Here is a 20,764-nt window from a genome sequence, read left to right as displayed (position 1 = left end):
ACAAAACTTCTCAAGATATTTAAGTCCCAGGCAGACTGTGAAGAGCTACAAAAGCATCTCTCAAAATTGGGTGACTGGGCAACAAAATGGCAGATGAAATTCAATATTGATAAATGCAAAGTAATGCACATGGAAAACATAATCCCAGCTATACATATAAAATGATGGGGTCTAAATTAGCTGTTACCACTCAAGAAAGAGATCTTGGAATCATTGTGGATAGTTCTATGGAAACATCCACTCAATGTGCAGCAATAGTCAAAAAAACGAATGTTGGGAATCATTAAGAAAGGGTTAGATAATAAGACAGAAAATATCATATTGCCTCTATACAAATCCATGGTATGTCCACATCTTGAATACTGCCTGCAGATGTGGTTGCCCCATCTCCAAAAAGATATATTGGACTTGGAAAAGGTTCAGAGAAGGGCAACAACAATGATTAGGGTTATGGAACGGCTGCCATATAAGGAGAGATTAATAAGACTGGGACTTTTCAGCTTGGAAAAGACATCTAAGGGGGATATGATCAAGGTCTATAAAATCATAACTGGTGTGGAGAAAGTAGATAAGAAAGTGTTATTAACTTCTTCTCATAACACAAGAATTAGGGGTCACCAAAAGAAATTAATAGCAGGTTTAAAACAAACAAAAGGAAGTATTTTTTTCACACAACACACTGTCAGCCTGTGGAACTCCTTGCCACGGATGTTGTGAAGGCCAAGGCTATAACACAATTCAAAAAAAAACTAGATAAGTTCCTGGAGGATAGGTCCATCAGTGGCTATTAGCCAGGATGGGCAGGGATTGTGGCCATAGCCTCTGTTTGCCAGAAGCTGGGAATAGGCGACAGAGAATGGATCACTTGATGATTACCTGTTCTGTTCGTTGCCTCTGGGGCACCTAACATTGGCCACTGTCAGAAGACAGGATATTGGGCTAGGTGGACCTTTGGTTTGACCCAGTATGGCTGTTCTTATGTACTACAGGTATTATCCTGAATCTTCAAAAGTGGCTAACTTTGAACGCTTTGTGTTTGGTGTCCAACTTGAATCAGCTGTTTAAAGATTGTCAGAGTTGATGCTCAGGACTTTCTGAAAATCACATCAAGCTGGATTCCCAAAAATTGTGCACACAATCATTTATTGCTCTTGAAAATTGAGGCCATTACTTTTAGTCTGCAATGGGCCCGAAAGATGAATTAAGGCAGAATGAATTAAATGAAGTGCAAATGTCAATGTTTGTTTATCCCCGTGAACCCCTTGCATGTGGTATGCAACACACAAAAAGATTGAGGTTACTTTTTAAAAATCACTTAGTTCTTCTTGACAAAAATCCTACGTTGTCAGTAAACCAGGAAGGATAATGACCCAGAATGTGACCTTCTGTATATCAGAAGTCTATTATAACTCATTCAACTTCGTATCTTTGATGTCACAGAATGATGCATCCTGGGATACTTTCAGCAAAACTGCAAATATCAAGAGGATATCCTCAAGGGAAAAATTTTAAACTTCTGTGTTTGGATGCTGCCTTTGGCTGGGTTCATGAGGAAATTTCTATAAACTGAGTAAAAGCCCAGATTTTAACTTTTCCTATATAGTTGGCCTTCACTAGAACCCAAGAGCTCTTTCTTCAATTTCCCTGCCAGTAATTTCCAATCAGCCTCTAAAAGTTAATTAAAAGAAGCAGTTATGTTAATCATTTACTACCTCCTGCCTTTCACCTTCTGCATTGAAAGAAATTCTCCAAGGAATTTACATTGTGGTCAACTCTAGTTGCCAGAATAAAAAACCAAACAGGAGAGAGGAAGAATGTGTCCCTGCTGCATCTCGGTGTCTTTGTGCCATTGAATGGCTTCAGTTTTGATCTGTATGGTTCTGTCACCATGGCAATATATTTGAGTGTAGGGGGCATACAGGATGACCAGATGTCCCGATTTTATAGAGACAGTCTTGGATTTTTGGGTCTTTTCTTATATAGGCTCCTATTAACCCCACCACCGTCCTGATTTTTCACACTTGCTGTCTGGTCACCATAGGGGCATAGGATCAATAGACCTATGAGCTGCTCCTCATCTTCCTTCATCGAGTACTTTCTCAGTTCTAGTGAAAGCTGCATTTGCAACTAGAACATTATTTTAAGAGTAAAAGATAGTGGTATAGTCTCCAGAATTCAGAATTGCAGTAGAGGGCTGTAAGATTCTTCATAAAGATTTTAATAGCCTGAAGAAATATATTCCTATAAATGTCCATTCCAGACCTGGTCCCAGCCACTTCTTCCTGATGATTTTTAGGTACGAGAACTAGAGTAGGCTATGGTTTGTCAGCTTTGGTGTAGTTTGAGAAGGAAGAAGTATTAAACTTCTTCTTTAAGACCCCTTTGTGCCTTAGTGAAAGATATTACAGAAATTTCTCTGGTGCTCCTTTTCCTTTGGACTTCAGAAACTAAAGGCAAAGCTCCGCTGAATAGGGAACAATGAAACCATTGCAATATTGAACTGTATTATCCTAAAGCCCCATCCCTTCCTGGTACGGAGTTGGCTAATAGCTGTCCCATGAAGAAATGGGGCTTCTGCCTCTACCGTGGAACCTAACATGTACATCTCAGTCTGTGTTCCTAATGAATCAAATTCAGTTGGGGTATAGTAATAACTGCTACCAACACTAAAATAGCGCAAGCTCTCCATGATTAGGCCCCAAAACATAAGCACTGAGGCAAGTCCTTTCCATAGTGGAATGCGTGTGCTTCACTTTTAGTATATACTTCAGTTTCAGTGACTTCATTGAGACTTAAATACACGTGTGAGTGATGTCCAGAATAGGGATTCTGTCCTAAATCAGAGATACTGTGTGATAGCAGCATTCAACCTCATGCCTCAACCTCATGTGGTCAGAATACTTCTGGTATAAACAAATATTCCATAGTGTTTTACTTACATATGGAACATATTTAGTCTTGGCAGAATTCAATTATTACCATTACTATTTTATTATTATTTATTATTATTATTTAAATTGATAATATCAGTGTTTATTTTAAGCATATTTTCAGGTTTTATTCATTTTTTCCTGCAACTGTGAACATTTAAAAATCTAGGTGAGATAATTATATAATGACAGTAGACACTGAGATTCAAAAAGTTAAAGCACACTGTCAAGATACATCAAAATTTTAGCCTCAGTCAAACTCTAATAAGTTCTCAAGAGCATTTTTCTATGCCTATCTGGAAATATTTTTTTAGTCAGTTTGTATGGGTACAGTGAAATCAGTGTTTATCAACATTTACCGAAAAATCAAATGCTTCCAAGCCTAAATATATTCCTTAGTTTAATGTACATGAAGCAGGGGCATTAACTGAGATATGTAATTGTGTACAATGCTGACCTCCTTCTTGACTCTTCTGGTCAAAACTTTGTAGCATGGCAAGGAGACAGCTTACGTCTGATTCAGCTCATTTGGCTGCTCTTCTCTCTTCTAACAAGAATCAATTAGCATGGCTGCAGAGAGTGGGAGGAAAGCAAGCACAAGAGCTTACACAAATATTTTTATCATCATCAACATTTTGAATGTTTCTAGCCCATTTGTTAAACTATTTTTCTTTTTCAATAAAAATGAAATGGTTCTAGCAAAATGTGTTATTAATCCTCCCCCTCCTAAAAAATGCTTTGCTTGCTAAAGTTCTAAAATTATAATGCATCTTAATGATAACATCTCTACCACATTGCATAAAAATACTCTGAGGGGTGTCAGGGAAAGAGCTGTGAGGAAGAGCTCGATATTGAAACAAAACCCCACTTTGTAAAACCAGAATTTGTGAGTAGATAATTTTATTTTTAATGTTGCCCTATGGTTTGGTCTAGGCTTCTATCTAGAACAGTTTTCAGAATCAATAATCTTCAAGAAAAGGTGGAGTAGTGTTATTTTCGTAGATAAAAGAAGATTGAGACTAATTAGATATTAATCAAAAATAATGAAGTTTAACGTGCTACAACAGTATAAACAGTAATGACAGAATTCATTTTGTGTTTTTTATTCAACAAGAATGTTTCTGCCACTTGAAAAGAAGCAATTTCTTTGGCTAGGCTAACACTAAGTATCCTGCAACGGAGTTACTAGAGAGTTAACATGGACAAGAAAGAGGCAAGTCCAACGGTAGATATTTTCAATTGTCACTAAAATGTCTCATAAAACATGAACTTTTTATATTGCTCATGAAATTGTATATTTCAAAACAAACCAGAAACATATGCAGCTTGTTGCATTTGAAAAGTTCACCATAATTTAGCCATTTATTTGCTTTTGTAACAACACCAATGACAAATTATGAAATTGCCACATGACCCAGTAAATTATATGTGCGAGAAATACTGCATTTCCTAATGGAAACTTGTTCATTTACCAAAAGTTGCATAGCGTGTTGGATGAACAATGTGGTATGTTGATCTCTTGGTGTCAGTACATTCCAGATTTTGTTTGGTCATCTCAGCTCTGTCGTTAGTGAACATGTTTCCAACCTTACAAAACTGAAAATCCTGACATTTGGTGTGTCTGTTCTGTGGTAACGAAGGAAATTAGTTTTTGCAGTCCAGTCATTGATATAACTAGAGAAGTGATGTTGAATGGAGATATTTATTATCTGTGAAAACCCTGGAGTAATCTCGAATCATTTCCAGTAATGTGTTTGTGCATTCTCCCAGATGTAACTATGCATGATATAATTTGTTGCCTAGTTCGTTTCTTTGAGCCAGGAATGGACAACTTTTCAAAGTCTTGGCTTGAAAAGATGCATGTATGTTACACCCTCTGTCACGCTTTACAAGGTACTACAATCAGGCAGTCTTTATACTTGAGCTGTCTAGACATTGTAACCGAGCTGAAAAGGACAAATGAAAGAAAAAGCCCATACCATCAGACCGTTTTTCATTCTGCACCCAATTCTGACTCTCAAGCGGCACACTAACAAGAAAAGATAATGGGGGTAAATAGGGTAAAAAGCCACTGGAGTGGGACAGGCAAAAGAACTCACAGTTCAGTGGTCCTCTGTTAATATTTGTTTATGATTAACATGCAAAAGTATTTGTCTTGAAGATCTGTATATGTATTCATTGGTGGTATGATTTTCTAATTTATTCACTCTTTCAGAATTATTCACATGAATAATTTTACTTTTGAGGCATTTATAATTTTAACTTCCTCTCATTGACTGACTGAACATGCCAATCAAATAGGTAGGGCCAGATCATCAGCTGCTATAAATCAATGCACAAACTTCAATAGAGCTATTTCAATTTATACCAGCTTAAGATCTGTGTGTATTAGTAGAGCTGGGAGAAAAACAGTCATTATCTTCATAATTCTTTTTTAATTTGCTGGGAGAAAGTACTTTTTTTTTAGTTAAAAACTTTTTTTTTAACGTTTTTTGGGTTAACCCTTTCTCTTTTTCCCTTCTCCTCCACCTTCCTACCTTTCTCCATGCCAAAGTTGGAAAAGGAAAACGGGAGAGAAAGGAAGGAGGACAACCACCTTTTTGTCAAAGGGGAAATTTAAAAAAAATGAAAAATATCACTGAAAATGTCACTTTTTATAAAGTAGTAAACCCTGCATGACCACAAATGTTTTCAAATGAAAAATGTTGTTCTGCTGTAACTTTTACCTCTTGAGAGATTCTCCAGTTTCTTAGTACTTAGCACTGTTCAAAGTTGCATTAATGGCAGCAGGTTTATAGAGTATCTACAAGAGCATCTTTTCAATAAAACCTATTTTATTATCATTTAATGAAAATTGTGGAGAGAATTTGCAAACAATTAAGAATGTAATTTTCCACTGAAATGACAAGCTTTTCATGAGATTTATATTTAAATAATGATGGTTCTGTCTGCAAAAGTAGTGTTTGAGAGATAAATAAATTAAATGACTTGGTAGCGCTTACAGCTGTGTCAGTGCATCTTTTTAAAGGAAGAGGTATTTCCAGGGTATCAAAGAACAGTATAACACTAGTTTGAAATATGGATGGGATTCTCAAGTCCGATAAGGCCAATTAACACTCCATAAGCAGCTCTGAATCAGGGAATCATAACCAGCTCTCTGCAGCCCCCTCTCCACTCTGTTGGGTATGTCTACACTGCAGCTAGAAGCATACTTCCAAGTGCAAGCAGGCAGACACTCTGGCTGTGCTCAAGCTAGTATGTTAAAAATTGCAGTGTAGCCAGGGATAGCTGGGCTGCAGTTTGGGCTAGCTGCCAAAATATAGACCAAGGGAGTCTGGACAGATTTAAACTCAATAAAGCTTTGTTTTTCAGCCTCTTCTGTTGCCAATTCCCTCTCCCATAGCTCTAGGGTTTGGTGGCTTAATGGCCCCTCTGTCATTCTTACCCTGCTTCGTCATGTCTGTCTGTCACATAATGGCATCAGCATTGCCTTACCTCCATGTGAAGTCAAGAGTTATTGGGTACTTTTTAGCCACTTTTTAGATCCCTAAATATGGATTTAAGAGAAGAGTGCTACAGGAGCCTCTTCAAACAAATCTACATTTATTGGCAAAAATTGAACTTTCACTCACGAGTGGTCAGCCTAACTTAGTTCCTGGTAGTACCTATGATCCAGCAAGCATCACTGTAAAAACACTTTATCCTTCTTCTTTCTTTGTTGTAGGATTTTAGATAATGGGCTGTGTGCAATGCAAGGATAAAGAAGCAACAAAACTGACGGACGAGAGGGACGGCAGTTTAACTCAGAGTTCAGGATATCGCTATGGCACAGATCCCACTCCACAGCACTACCCTAGTTTCGGTGTGACTTCAATTCCAAACTACAACAACTTCCATGCAACAGGAGGCCAGGGACTGACTGTCTTTGGGGGTGTCAATTCCTCTTCTCATACTGGGACTTTGCGTACAAGAGGAGGAACAGGTAGGTCCCGATACAAGCTTATTTCATGGTATATTTTAGCACATTGTTTAAAAATGTATCTATTTAGTATAAAGTATAACTAACTTCAGAGTAGTCTCTGAGCTCTAAAGGAGCCTATTGACTTAGGGAAAAGACTTTGGAAAAATTCACCTCTGACATTTAATCATTGAAATAAACTGCATTGAGCATTGAAGTTACTGAGTAAAATAACCATAACTTCAACCATATAACTACTAACTTATAGTAGTTACTAGCTGTAAGCAGTGGGGGTAACCTAACTAACTATAGTAATTACAAACCAAACTGAACCTTTTTGCACACACATCATAGCATGGTATCACAATGAAGGTGTTGTCCAGATATCTTCTCCTTTTTCAGGTGTAACTCTCTTTGTGGCGCTTTATGACTATGAAGCAAGAACAGAAGATGACTTAAGTTTTCAGAAAGGAGAAAAATTTCAGATACTTAACAGCTCGTGAGTTTTAACGGGGTGTCATGCTTGTCAGTTACTGTTTTATAATTAAAGATAACATCATGTCAACAGTTCTGTTTTATCAACTTGTATAATTAGTAAAAGAAAAGGTGTTATATAGTCAAGAAATATACTTTTTAGGTCTTGTGCTTGTCTTCCACTGCTTTTTACAGACTTTATTATGGGGGGAAATTTCCAGAACTGCAATTTTTCTTTGAAAAGTGGCATCGTGAGGTCCCATGATAAGAGCCTCTTTCAATGATTTCCATAGCTAATGGCATTTAGAATTCACAGCAAATTCAGTCTTGGAACTGAGAGCACGAGCTTCTGTGCATCACCACCAGTAATAAAAGTGCTGCAAGCCAAATTAGGCCATGTTCACACCTCTGATATTTTTTTTTTTTTTTAATAGAGTATCAGGGTTGGAAGGGACCTCAGGAGATCATCTAGTCCAACCCCCTGCTCAAAGCAGGACCAATCCCCATATGGCCCCCTCGAGGACTGAACTCTCAACCCTGGGTTTAGCAGGCCAATGCTCAAATCACTGAGCTATCCTTCCCCCATTATTCCCTTATCTTCAGTATTTTACAAGAGAGTTTAATTTGAAAGAAAAAAAAAACTTGATTCACAAGAAGGAATACAGTCCAGCTGTGTGTGCCAACAGGAGTAAAAAAGCAATAATAATTTTGTCACTGTAGTAAGATGCTAAAACTCTCAATATGCACAGGGAGCAGATCTGTTGAGTAATAATGCACCATTTCTACAGTCATATTGTAGGACTGCACTTTAAGCCAATTTCTTAAAATGAATTTTAGCTACTGTCCATGAAAAGATACTCATTTGTGGGTTAAAATCTGCTTCTCAAAGGTTACTGTGCTGGCAGTTTACTGTGAATCCTATACTGGAATAACTTGTAGAAAGCTTTACCTGTTGTGAGCAATGTTGCTGTCATAATGAAATAAAAATGGATTAATATCCAAAAGTATATGGTAAGGAACAAAAGCAGTACTGCGTTCTGTTTTATGACAGCAGGGCAAATTCATTCCTGATGTAACTCCATCAACTTTAATAGAGTAACTTCAGGGCTCAATTTGGCCCAGCGTCCATTAAAATGAAAAGAGTCAGATAGTTCTGTGGAACATTTCATGAAACTGTGCAGCTGGAGAGCTTTGATGTAGATGAAAGTACAGATGCCTCTGTTAAGACTTTAAAGAGAGCAGCAGTTTAAAAACATTTCCACTTCTAAATTAGCAATTGCAAAAAAAATCTGACAAAATATTTTACATTATCCCCTTTTTTCACATTGCCTGGTGTTATCCTAGCCTTGAAGCCTTGCCGCAAGCTATATCATGGCTTGAAACTCACAAAAAAATTCAGTCTATTATAAATTCCTTAAACATTCCACTTAATGAAGTCAATGGGAGCTCATAGTAAGCTATATTGTTTGGAGTAATTGTAGGACGGAGTAAAATAACCCACACATGAATGGTAGCAATGCATGCATTATGATGTTGGTACATACTGTGTGGAGGAAGGTTTTCTAGAGAGAAAATCAGCTACCCATTGTCTGCTTTAGAAGTTGTGGGTGCTTAGTAACCATCAGCATTAGACCCTACATGCTCGGAACCTCCAATATCTAACCACAGTCCTGGAATGTTGAAAATCAGGATGGAAACCTTACAAGAACAGGCTTTGTTGTGAGAATTCATACTTTTGCTATGTTCCTGTTCAGGCTGGATATAATGCAAGATAAGCCTCTTTTGTGCTCTTCTGTTGCTGCTTGGAATCATGAAGCACACAGGTGCACAAAAATGAGTTTTTGTTTTCAGTTAAACAGATTTCTTTTTCAATCTAAAAGAGGTTCAGGTTTGGTTAATCTTCTGGGTGAAAGTTCAGACCAGTAATAAACTTTATCTGAGCTGTTTCATGGATCTCTAAAATTAATGTTGGATTTGATGTAGGTTGAGATAAAATGTAATTTAATTCCCCTTCTCACCAGCACATTGAGAAAGATTTATATTTTTCTCTTTTGGAACATTTTATGACATACAGTATGTAATGTTTATGGATACGATAAAATACCTCCATCTAGTGGAATTTATGTGCAATAATACATTGAAAATAAAAAATAATCACTAATACATCTGTTGTGCAATAGTAGAAACAAAGATTTCATAGAGGATTTTAATTATATTTATTAATAAAAGCTTTTTGTCATCTCCCAAAAATATTTTCTATGGAGATACAGAGCAAGATTTTCAAACTTTGCCTAAAGTTAGGCGCACAAACAGAAGTGGCCCAATTTTCGGAGTTGCTGAACACTCACAGCTTCTATGAAGTCAATGATAACTGTGTGTGCTCAACTCCCGAAAACCAGGTACTTCTATTTAGGTGCATTATTTTAGGTACCCAAGTTAGTGTTAACCAAAATTTCTAGAATAAAGATTGTGTTATGGATGAGATTGCCTGCAACCTACTGAAAACAGACGGAGGGCAGGAATCACAGTCATAAAATGAATAACAGAATATGATTTTTTTTTAAGATTACAAATCAATAGCTCAAAAGATGAAAAAGAACATCTCCTGTTTTATTAAGTTCAGCTGTTTTCTGAGCTGTCCTACGAAGCATTTTACAAGTTCTCTCAGAAACTGGTTCACAGAGAAATAGTTTTAAGACAGTTCATCTTCATATAATTTAAATGCTTGTTCAAAACAGCATTGCCTGTATCTGATTTCTGTAATTCCTGTTTGCTTATGGGAAGCTTTAAGGTTTTTAGTTCACAGTTGTTGATTCTGTATAATTTAATTAAATCTCCGTTTTACAGATTTGGAAATAGAGACAGAGTTTATAAACTGTCCAAAGCCACAAAGAGGACTCTTTAGCTTGGCTACACTGTGCCAGAGTGTGGACTACAGGAATGAGAATTGTAGAGTGTACCAGTGTGTTGAGATCTAACTGCCTCGAGTGGACATTGCTGATGCTAACAAAAAGATACTTACTTTGTGATAACATAGTCCTATTTGAAAGAGGGCCATTTTAATGCAAACTAGGTACCTTTTAGACTGAACGAGCAGTGTCCACACAGGACCATTAGAGCACAGTGCTTTGGTGAGCTCTGCGATTCAATCCCCTGTACCACTCTGGCGCAGGATAGATATAGCCTTTGTTCGAGATGGAATTAGAAGTCAGGAGTATCTGGATCCCAGTGTTGTGTTCAGACCACTAAACCACGAATCATCCCATCCTGTAAAAAGCTGAGAAATAACATTTTCTAAGGCTATTGCATTTCATTACAGCAGATTTTCTGCTAAGGGCCATCTCTTGTCTTCATTCTATACATCTGCCTATTATTGACACAAACTGAAGTTGTGTATGTGTGTGGGAGGGGGCAGTCACTGCACTGAGATGACCCTGTTTTTCTTTCTTTTGAAAGATTTAGGAGAAGTGGCTTGCACAATGATTTGAAAATGTAGCCAATTCATTTATAATTTAAAATAGCTTTTGTTGGTGACCCGGAGAAGCAACACAGAGCCCAATTTTCAGAGGCTATTCCAAGCTGCAGATTGGGTAACAAGGCACATAAATGGCCTTGTTACATTCTTGAGTATCCATCAGATGCATCCTGCTTAAGGTGTGGATGTTCCTATTGAAAATTGGCCCCACACCAATTAGTCCACACTCCCAAGTCAAACTCAGCCCTTATTGAGGGTGAGTGGAGTGGAAATAAACAGCCATTTATGCCACTGTGCTGAATTTGAAAAACTATACTTCTGAACACTAATTTTAAAAAAATGTAAATAGGTGCATAGGAGTAAGTGTCTTAATTTGGCTTAGAATGGTACCACGTTCTCTCTCTCGCTCTCTCTCTCTCTCCAAAATGCCTATATGATAAAAGCGTGAGTTGTTATTAATTCTTAGCATTACCTACAGCTTCATGCTTTAACAGTCAAATAATTTTCTTTGCAACTGTATTTTTCACTCTGACTTTCTCACCTCTATTTCTTCAGTGAAGGAGACTGGTGGGAAGCACGTTCCTTGACAACAGGAGAAACTGGTTACATTCCCAGTAATTATGTGGCTCCAGTCGACTCCATCCAAGCAGAGGAGTATGTTTCCTTTTCATTAAAAGAGATGTTAACACTGTAATTGAAGGAGACTTAAGAATTTGAGTTGATTGATTGTAGTGATTTTCAAGTGACTTACATAATTTTTATTTCAGTTTTCAGCTGCACTGATAAATAATTAGGCAATTAGTAACAAAGGCAGCACAAACTGAGCCATTTTTCAATGTCAAAACAAAAAGGAAGAAATCACAGCAAATGAAGCAGACCTTGTTCTGTTGTTCTAACCAGTTTCTTGTTTTAGACCAGAGTTGCCCAAACTAACTTGCCAGTGCCCCAGGAACAAGTAATTTACATAAAACAGGGAAGATTGTATCAACCATCATTTTTAATGTGGCATCATGGCCCACAGAGTCAACAGCAGGCAATAAAGCATGATTTGCTGGATCTATAGCCTCTGTGAACTGACACTTTAAGAGCCCATGAACTTTATTTAAGACCTATATTTATTTCATAATCAGCATGCTGTGCCATTAGAGCAGTCAGTATTTGAAACATCAGGCACAAAATTTATATTGCAAAATTGCCTTATTTTAATGAATTGTTCGATTTCAAACCAATTTAAATTATTAGGTGCGAAGAACAAAGAAATTAATCTAACACAATGGCATTTAGAGCATAAGTACCTACATAATCATGAAAAAATTGTACTCTCTTAAGTTGTATCTGGTCCTTCTATTCAGTTTTCTTAGCTCTAGTGCAAGAGGAGAAATTGGCCCTTGATAAAATGGATGTATAATCAAGAAGCCACAGGTTAATAAACTGTTATACTGCAGTTTAAAACAAAATGTAAAATATACTGTTGACTCAGAAGTTAGTCTGACTGCAGCTCTCTTTCCAGTGGCAGCACATTTTAAAATGTGTTCAACCTTTTTTTATTCATTCTATCCACTATGTGCAATGGTCTCAATTCTGGCAAGCACTGTATCAGCACTTACCAGAGGCTTGAGCTGGATGTGGATCACCCTTCCAAACCCAAAGAGAGGCTACTTCTTTCAGACTTTCTATAGCACTACCTGTCACTTGTGTTTCAGGGTAAAGCCAAGTATGAGGATCACAGTGGACAGAATAGAGGGATCTGTAATTTTCTTCAATGATCTACTATTTTGGAGTTTTGCAAAACTCTACTGAGCATGCTATCTAGCATTTTTCTTACCTCCTCTTATGTTTTTAAGGTGGTACTTTGGCAAACTTGGCCGAAAAGATGCTGAGAGACAGCTGTTGTCATTTGGAAACCCACGAGGTACCTTCCTTATCCGTGAAAGTGAAACCACCAAAGGTAAGATGGCCAGTTGTATGAATATTAATGGTAATTGTAAGACAGAAATTGTAGCTCGTGATTATGACAAGTCAGCAAGATTCTCTTGTGAATGAAACTGAGATAGAAAGATATTACCTAGTCAGACTGCAGTGATCACTATGACTCAATTTAGTGAAAACCATTATTTATTTCTGTACAATTAAAATGTTCAAATCTCACCTTCTCATATGGATATAAGTAAGAGGTTGTTTTTTGTTTTTCCTCATCTCTTTAGAACAGGGATAGGCAACCTATGGCACGGGTGCCGAAGTCAGCAGGCGAGCTAATTTTCAGTGGCACTCACACTGCCTGGGTCCTGGCCACCGGTCTAGGGGGCTGTGCATTTTAATTTAATTTAAATGAAGCTTCTTAAACATTTTAAAAACCTTATTTACTTTACATACAACAATAGTTTAGTTATATATTATAGACTTATAGAAAGATACCTTCTAAAAACATTAATATGTATTACTGGCACGTGAAACCTTAAATGAGAGTAAATAAATGAAGACTCGGCACAGCACTTCTGAAAGGTTTCTGACCCCTGCTTTAGAATGTTAATTTCACAGAATTTGTTTAACAGTTTTAAATTCAAGTATTTCAGAAGCGTGTGAAAAGAAGGAGCGTTGTGTGAAGAGTTGATGCCATGAGTGGGTAGAGCTAAGATTGTTGACAGGACTTAGAAGAGTAGCACCATTTATATCTTTCAATCTGACCTCTCATTATATGATACATGCTGTTTAATAATTCACGTGCAAGTGCAAAATCATTCCTTCAGAGCTCCTAATTCCGAATGAAATGTCAGAGTTGATATTCTGTTGCTTCAAAAGGATAGCTTCTCATGCTATTACCCTGCAACTTGCCCTTAGTATAGCAGCCAGATACAAGTGCCCATAGCATAGCAACCAGAGTCAAGGCACAGTCTTCATAGTCTCTGTGGCCGTATAGCTTCTAGACGTTCCATGTCACTGACTCCTGATTAAAATATGGAGAGCATGACACCCTAAGGTAGTTTGAAAACTTGACTGTTATAAGCATGCTTCTACCCTTCAGGAGTAGATTTATATATAGTTCTGAACAACGGTTATTTGACCTTGTTTGCAGAGTGATAGTTTTTCAGAACATCCACACTATTTCCTTTAGATGAATCTGTTTTTTCTCTTAGAGCTTTCTTGGAGAAACAAAAACACCTTAACATGGGGGAAAACCACCAGGGATGTGTTTATAACATCAACCTCATTTTCTTTGCTGCATGACTTTGCTGAGGCTTTCTACAGCAACAGAACTGGCTTCTGTTGAAAATTGAGGGGTTTTATGTTTTATTTAATTTCATGTCCTTTGTCAATATTGCTGTTTCCCAACTCATCCATGGAGCATCTCAGGGAAGATGATGAAAGAGAAAATATAGCCAACTTGCCATTCAGATCAAAGAATGAAACACATTGGAGAATGGAGTGGTGGATTCTCCATCTCTTGGAGTCTTTAAATCAAGACTTTCATGCACTCTAGCTCAACGAGAAGTTATGGACTTGATGTAGGAATCACTGAAAAGTCTATGGCCTGTGTTATACCGTCAGACAAAATGATCATAATGGTCTCTCTGATCTTAAAATCTATGAATCAGCCAGAATCGTGTTAAAAGTATTAAGCTTGATGACTTCAGCTGTGAGTTTAACCCTCTTTGGTCAAGCTTTCCCACTCCCCCCACTTTGAAAATAAATAAATCAAACCTGTCACCTCATCCTTTCAATGCCTGACTCCCCAGACATGTCATCACTACTTGTCTGTATGGTCATTCTCCCCTCCTCCATGCTGTTTGTTTTACGTGTTTTTTTTTAAAGTTAATAAATGTTGTATGCTTGTGTATATGTAATATTTATCCATACATTTATGTGTGTATTTGTCCCTTATTGCCCAGTTAGTAAGTACAGTGTAGGGTATTGAACAATGAAATACATGAAGATTCTCCATCCTTCCATTGGATCTGAGGTCGGTGGAGCTCCACAAGGGCCCGTACACACAGATCCAATTGCAGGACTGGAGCCTAAGACTATGTTTACATTTTTCTAAAGAATCTAAAATACTAATCAGATGATTAGTGTGACTGAGGAAAATACAGATGTTGCCAGTGGTGCAAGTCTTACAAAAACCTAGATAACCTAGGTAAAGAACTATGCCTGGAAAGCTTGCATGAGTAGGACTCTGAGGTAAAAATGTCATTACAAAGCATAGCCTGAGAGCAGGTTTATTCCCCTGACGCTCAAACTGTTTTAAAAAAGAGTCTCTAAACTCAACTTCTAGAGATGTATTTATCTCAATAGGGAAATCTCTTCAGAAAAATAAGCTCTTAAATGTGCGATTTTTGCTCCATGCTAACAAAAATCTTTCTCTCCTCCTGAGTATGTCTCCCTCTCTTACAAAACAGAATCAAATGTATATAAACACCAGCAGTCTTCCAGGTGGTGTTTTTCCTAATCCTAAAGGATGAATAACAGGAGTTTGAGAGCTCTTGCGGCAGACTCGGGGTGTGTCTACACCGCAAAGAAAAGCATGCTATACCAAGTCCCAGAGCCCAAGTCAATTAGCTTAGGCTGCAGAGCTAAAAATAGCAATGTTGACATTCTCAAAACTCAGTGATAGTGAGAGTCTCTGAGGCTAGGCTCCAGCCTGAGCAGGAATGTCTACACTGCTACTTCTAGCCCCTCAGCCTAAGCCAATTGATCTGGGCTCTGAGACTCAGTACTGCCAGTTTTTCTTTGCAGTGCAGAAGTGCCCTATGAGGGTCTTGCTCACTGGAGCTCAAATCTGTGCTGAACAGCTCACAGGAAGTCTGTTGCAATCCAGTATGACCAAAGGAATTTTTAAATTCTATATCTGACTCCTTGCAATTGTCTCCAGGTTGGACCTAGGGAGATACTTTCTAGCAGACAAGCTGGTTGCAGAGCTGCTTTTAAGCACAGTTTCGCCAGTGATACTGCTGAAAGGAGTTAATCTATAGGTTGTCACAAAAGGTACAATTAGTTCTAATGGACAGCTAATCAATATTGTTTTTCATCAAGCCTGGAGGCTCTAGTGACCAATCCCATGTACTGGGCAGACTGAAACTATAAAAAAGGGCAGCTTCCACCAGCATATTCCTGATTGCCTCTTCATTTATGAGGAGGAAAAATGACACCAGAGCAATAGAGTTTATGACAGTGCAGGTTCTCATGAGCTTGAATCAATTTTGTGTGGACACAGTCTCCTTTAAGCTTTCAATAAAGATGCATCATCTCAGCTCCTTCAGTTCTGAAGTCACTAATCTTCTGATCAGAAAACTGGTTCCTGCTGTAGGATATGTTCTCACCTCTGATAAGGGAGAGGACAGATTTGTATGTCTGCTTTCCATTCTGTCTGATGCTTAGAGTTCTACCATGGATTTGGAGAGACATGTTCAATGGGCATCATTCTTGCATGTCTGTGTTCCTGCTTCATGTTGCCATGTTTTCTCTCTCCAAGATGGCTGCACTGCAGTAGTGGAGAAAGCGATTGCTGCATTTAAAGTTTGTTAATTGGTTGTTAATGTTCGAAAAGGCATTTGGGATTCTTCTGGATGAAAAGCATTGTCTCCAGCAGATGCCATGAAAATCTCGACATTTACTATGTTTTGCCATTTACCTGAACCATGGTATTTGCAGTGTAACCTGACACTTAAAATTGAGAAAGTAAATTTAACAACCTCAACGAGTAAATGTTAAGACATAAATTCTCATTTACACAAAGGCCCCTCATTTCGGCGAGACCAGTGTAAAGGGGCCTTTGTGTGAATGAGAATCTGGGCCGAAGACATTAATGGCACTCACTGTAATTTTATAAGGCTCACCAGTTCTTATTTAAAGTATAATATTTGCTATTTCTGTGCAGTGTCTTTTTTGTCTAATTATAAGTGACTGACACTTTTTTTTTAAATTGCCTAAAAACGACTGCTTATACTTCTTTTTCCTCCTTACTTTGAACAGGTGCCTATTCCCTGTCTATTCGTGATTGGGATGATATGAAAGGAGACCATGTCAAACATTATAAGATACGTAAACTTGACAGTGGCGGATATTATATCACAACTAGGGCACAGTTTGAAACTCTTCAGCAGCTAGTTCAACATTACTCAGGTAACCTTGCAGATAAATATCTGATTCTCTCAGCTGTTGCAAAACAGAAATGTTTGCTCTTGACCTCGCCTCTCTCTGTAAGATGTCCTAAGTAGTCTTTTTATTAAGTGACTCATTCACTGCAGTGCATCTTTATTATCCCTTTCCCATTATTTATAAGCAGTTTTACACACCATTCATAAGGTACATAGGCAGTGAAATTTCATCTTTTCTCCTGTTGTTTTTATTTTCTAAAATCCCCAGTGTACATTTGTGCACTCATCTAAGCTATATACTTTGTAAAATGCATGACTATGGGACAGGGCTATGGGGAACTTCCTAGTGATACAATTATCCAAATAATTCCTACTTGGTACATGGTATTTCAATCGTTATTTTTTAAACTCATTTGCATTGGATACATCTTGTTCTCTGAACAAAAAGAATTTTGCAATTATCAGGGTTTAGACTACAGATGAGCTTGAACAACAAAATTCATATCCATAACTGAGTTAGTGGTCAACAGTAAAATTCAGATCAGTATTTTGATTCACAATCTATAAGAGCACGGGGTCGTTCAGATTTGACGTTTTGACTCACTTTGTAATTTAGCTGCTTCCCATTTCATCACTTTTGCTTTATTTTCTGATTGGCTTTAACCGATGTTGCTACTGCACATAATGCCAATTCTTTTTTTTTAAAGCTAAATACTTTTCTTTTTGTAGAAAAAATTAATAAGTGTGCACTTTTTTCAGAAGTACTCAGCATTGGCCTAGCTCTTCTCTTATTGAAATCAATGTTAAAATTCCCAGTGGCTGAGGGCTTGGCTACACAAAGTGAGATGTGAATCCACTCCACATGCTACAAACTGTCTGTCCAGGGCTGATGCATATTAACAAGTTTGTTAGTGCACTTTGATCTAGTCCCATTTCAAAGAGGACTAGATCAAAGGGAACTGAAGAGCTGTTAATGCATGTCACCAATGTGCAGGTGGACAGTTAGTCCTTGGCAGGGTAGTGTGGTGTAGATTAATTCCCCATCTTCCTGTAAACTAATGGTTTGAGTAGACGGGCCCTTAGAAGCAGAGTGGAACCAACATGGAGTCCTTTTGAATATCATACTCTAGATGTTTGTGTGTACTTAGGGCACAAGTCCTCTGTTTAGCTGCAGACCGGGTAGCGCATGAACGGCTGTAGTTCAGCCTTCCCCACACAACCCTGCCACTGTGCCTGAACGCTGGGGTGGGAAAATAGTATAGTCTCCATGCCCACTCCATGCAAAACTACCAACATGCCTCTGCTAATTAATTGTTGTGGTGATGCATTGTGTTGTCACCACTTTTTAATGGAAAGTAGATTGAGACCACAAATGCATTTTACACAGGCCATCTGACAGATGTTAAATAGTAACAACTTTCTGGCACCACCTTTCTAGACTGGATTTAATTCAGCAACATGAAAGGCTCTCATATCTCATTATCTCTCCCTCTCAGGCTGGGCCATGCTTTTAATACAGAAAGAATCTGTTTCTCCTAAGGTTTGTGCTCACCAATATTAAATGTGATCCTAATGCATGGTGGGATGGGCAATAATTGTGAAGGGCCACCCTCTAGCTGGCACAAGACACAAAAGTGAGCTGCATACTTCTCTAAATTACTCTTAATTGGCTTGTTTCAGCATCGTGCACTTTAATTAAAAAGCATATAATCATTCCACACCCTGCACAACCTTTTGACATTGACAACATTAATTTGTACCGATTGGTCACTATTACTAACAAGCAACTGAAGAAACCAATTTAAAGCACTTTGAGTTGATTTGGCCAAAAATGTTACATGGGATTGATGCAGAGCTTATTAAAGGTAATATTTTATTGTGGTAAAGGTTTTTTCCAAAGTTACATTTGTAAGCCAACAGAGCTGCTGAATTTAATTCACATTTTAGTGCCTGAATTTACTCTGCATTAGCAAGTGTTGACATATAGCATGTTACAGCAAAGTCTTACTAGTGGAGCAAGGACTATTCCATGCTAATTTTTGACTGCCTGAAAGTGTCATTAAAGACAAAGAGAAATAATTTACCTGAAATGTGTACTCATACTTCCATATAGATTTATATATACTATATTGCCTATATTTTTCCACTGAGTGTTACATATACAGCACTCTCCATATTTTATTTATATAAAATACTAATAGCTGATTCAAAAAAAAATGTGAAGATGACAACTCCTGCAGTACTTCATTTGGGAGGGAGGTTATATTTCACCTGTCCTTCAATATCTTTTCGTTGCATAATAATTAATGAAATTGTACCTTTTTCCTCTACTCAGCAGTGCAAGATGCATTGTTTCATCTTCCATGATTAGCTTCAAATTGTATATACAACACCTACAATTTAAAGACCTAAGCTCTGAACATGCTGACTAATATTTATGTAAAAGGTCAACATACCTTTCAGTAGGCATATTTTAAAATGGAAGCATCTATTTTTAAGAAAATTCTTGTCTTAGCTTGTCATAATAAGTGACTCGAAATGTATTTTATGAAAGATTTTTGAATAGTGCATGTTTTAAGAAAAGCTTTCACAGTTTTTTTTTCTGTATGTTATATCCATGCTCTGTTTTCTGTGTGCCATATTCCTGCCCTGCCCTGCCCTGCTTTCTCTTCTTCCTTCTTCCTGATGGGCCTACCTGAGAGATTGGTTATAACTTATATTCAAGGTGATTTTACACTAAACAATGGTAAATACTTGGACCCTTAGGTCCAAGGCATTTCTTCTCATCTCTAGTACAATATCTTGAGTTTCATGGATAAACTTAAGGGATCAAAGGTACTAAGATAATACTAGCTCTTACTCAGGATGGCTGGAAGTCAGCCGGACTTTCCACTAACAGGGCACTTGAATTCCAGTCACCCATGCCATAACATTCGGAGTGACAGGCTATTCATGAAAAAGTGGGTCTGGTCTATTCTTAGGCATCCAGTGTCCCTTGCCTTGGAGCAGCAAATGTCTTTGATGCCAGCACTGACGGGTTCCTCTCTATTAAAGGAGAGCAGAAGACCATGAGATCCCTAAGTTCCCTGTTGCAGCCACCCAAGCTCATGCAGAGGCTTCCAAACATCTAAAGAAACACTCATTGAGTAGCCATTATTCTAACCTTCCCAGTGGAGGTGCTTCCAAATGAACAGGCTGACTTGCTGGCTCAGGTTCCTTGATTTGCAGTCTTTGATGGTTTGCTAAGAGGTACAAACTTTCTCCTTTCGTTTTCTGCAAAACCACTTCAGCTACCTAAAGAGAGCTCCTGTTATCCCATGATTCAGCTGAGAAGGCAGAGCTTTGTTTTGCCTCTACCCCTCCCATTTCATTCTGATGCACAAACTTCTCATCTGCCTAGAAGGGAATGTTGCAAAAGTAAATGAAAATTTAAGTTTAATAGTGGTCTACAACCTTGCCCTGTTCTGTTGTCTCTGTGTTAAAGTATAAATGTAATCCGGGCAGGGATCCTTCTTGTCCGATCTGTTTTGGGAAGTGCAATGTGCCTTTACAGCAATATATAAATCATAATGATTATTAATAATAGAATAGGGAGCCTACAATTGTATGAATTGGAGTCATTTAGTTCCAATCCTGTCTGCTGCTAGTCAGTTTTCAGTGAGGTTACAATGAAGAGCAGTGTTAATCTGTCCAAAAAGGAGCAGATGTAACCTACCAGTAGGTGGGTGTTACAGGTCCTCCTGTCTACACAGCACATGCGTTGTTACAGCCTCTGTCTACAGAGCTTTAGTTGAAGCTATAACAACTCATGCTTAAGTATCAGAGGGGTAGCTGT

The 20,764-nt window shown here is 37.9% G+C and overlaps 1 protein-coding gene across 4 annotated transcripts in view; it reads left to right on the top strand.

Moving 5' to 3' along the window:
* Nucleotides 1–20,764, top strand: part of FYN (FYN proto-oncogene, Src family tyrosine kinase) — a 176,090-nt gene that overhangs the window by 125,999 nt on the left and 29,327 nt on the right. For all 4 annotated transcript variants that reach the window (XM_032772614.2, XM_032772612.2, XM_032772610.2 and 1 more), the window contains 5 exons: nucleotides 6,655–6,912; nucleotides 7,291–7,387; nucleotides 11,393–11,491; nucleotides 12,682–12,785; nucleotides 16,805–16,954. In XM_032772614.2, coding sequence (XP_032628505.1) covers nucleotides 6,666–6,912; nucleotides 7,291–7,387; nucleotides 11,393–11,491; nucleotides 12,682–12,785; nucleotides 16,805–16,954 — 697 coding nt within the window. In that variant the 5' untranslated portion in view covers nucleotides 6,655–6,665. The remainder of the gene's footprint in view (nucleotides 1–6,654; nucleotides 6,913–7,290; nucleotides 7,388–11,392; nucleotides 11,492–12,681; nucleotides 12,786–16,804; nucleotides 16,955–20,764) is intronic.

Source organism: Chelonoidis abingdonii, chromosome 3 (genome assembly GCF_003597395.2).
Source record: "Chelonoidis abingdonii isolate Lonesome George chromosome 3, CheloAbing_2.0, whole genome shotgun sequence".
Taxonomy (NCBI): domain Eukaryota; kingdom Metazoa; phylum Chordata; order Testudines; family Testudinidae; genus Chelonoidis; species Chelonoidis abingdonii.
Note: the sequence above shows the minus strand (reverse complement) of the source record. Positions and strands in the feature narration are given on the sequence as shown.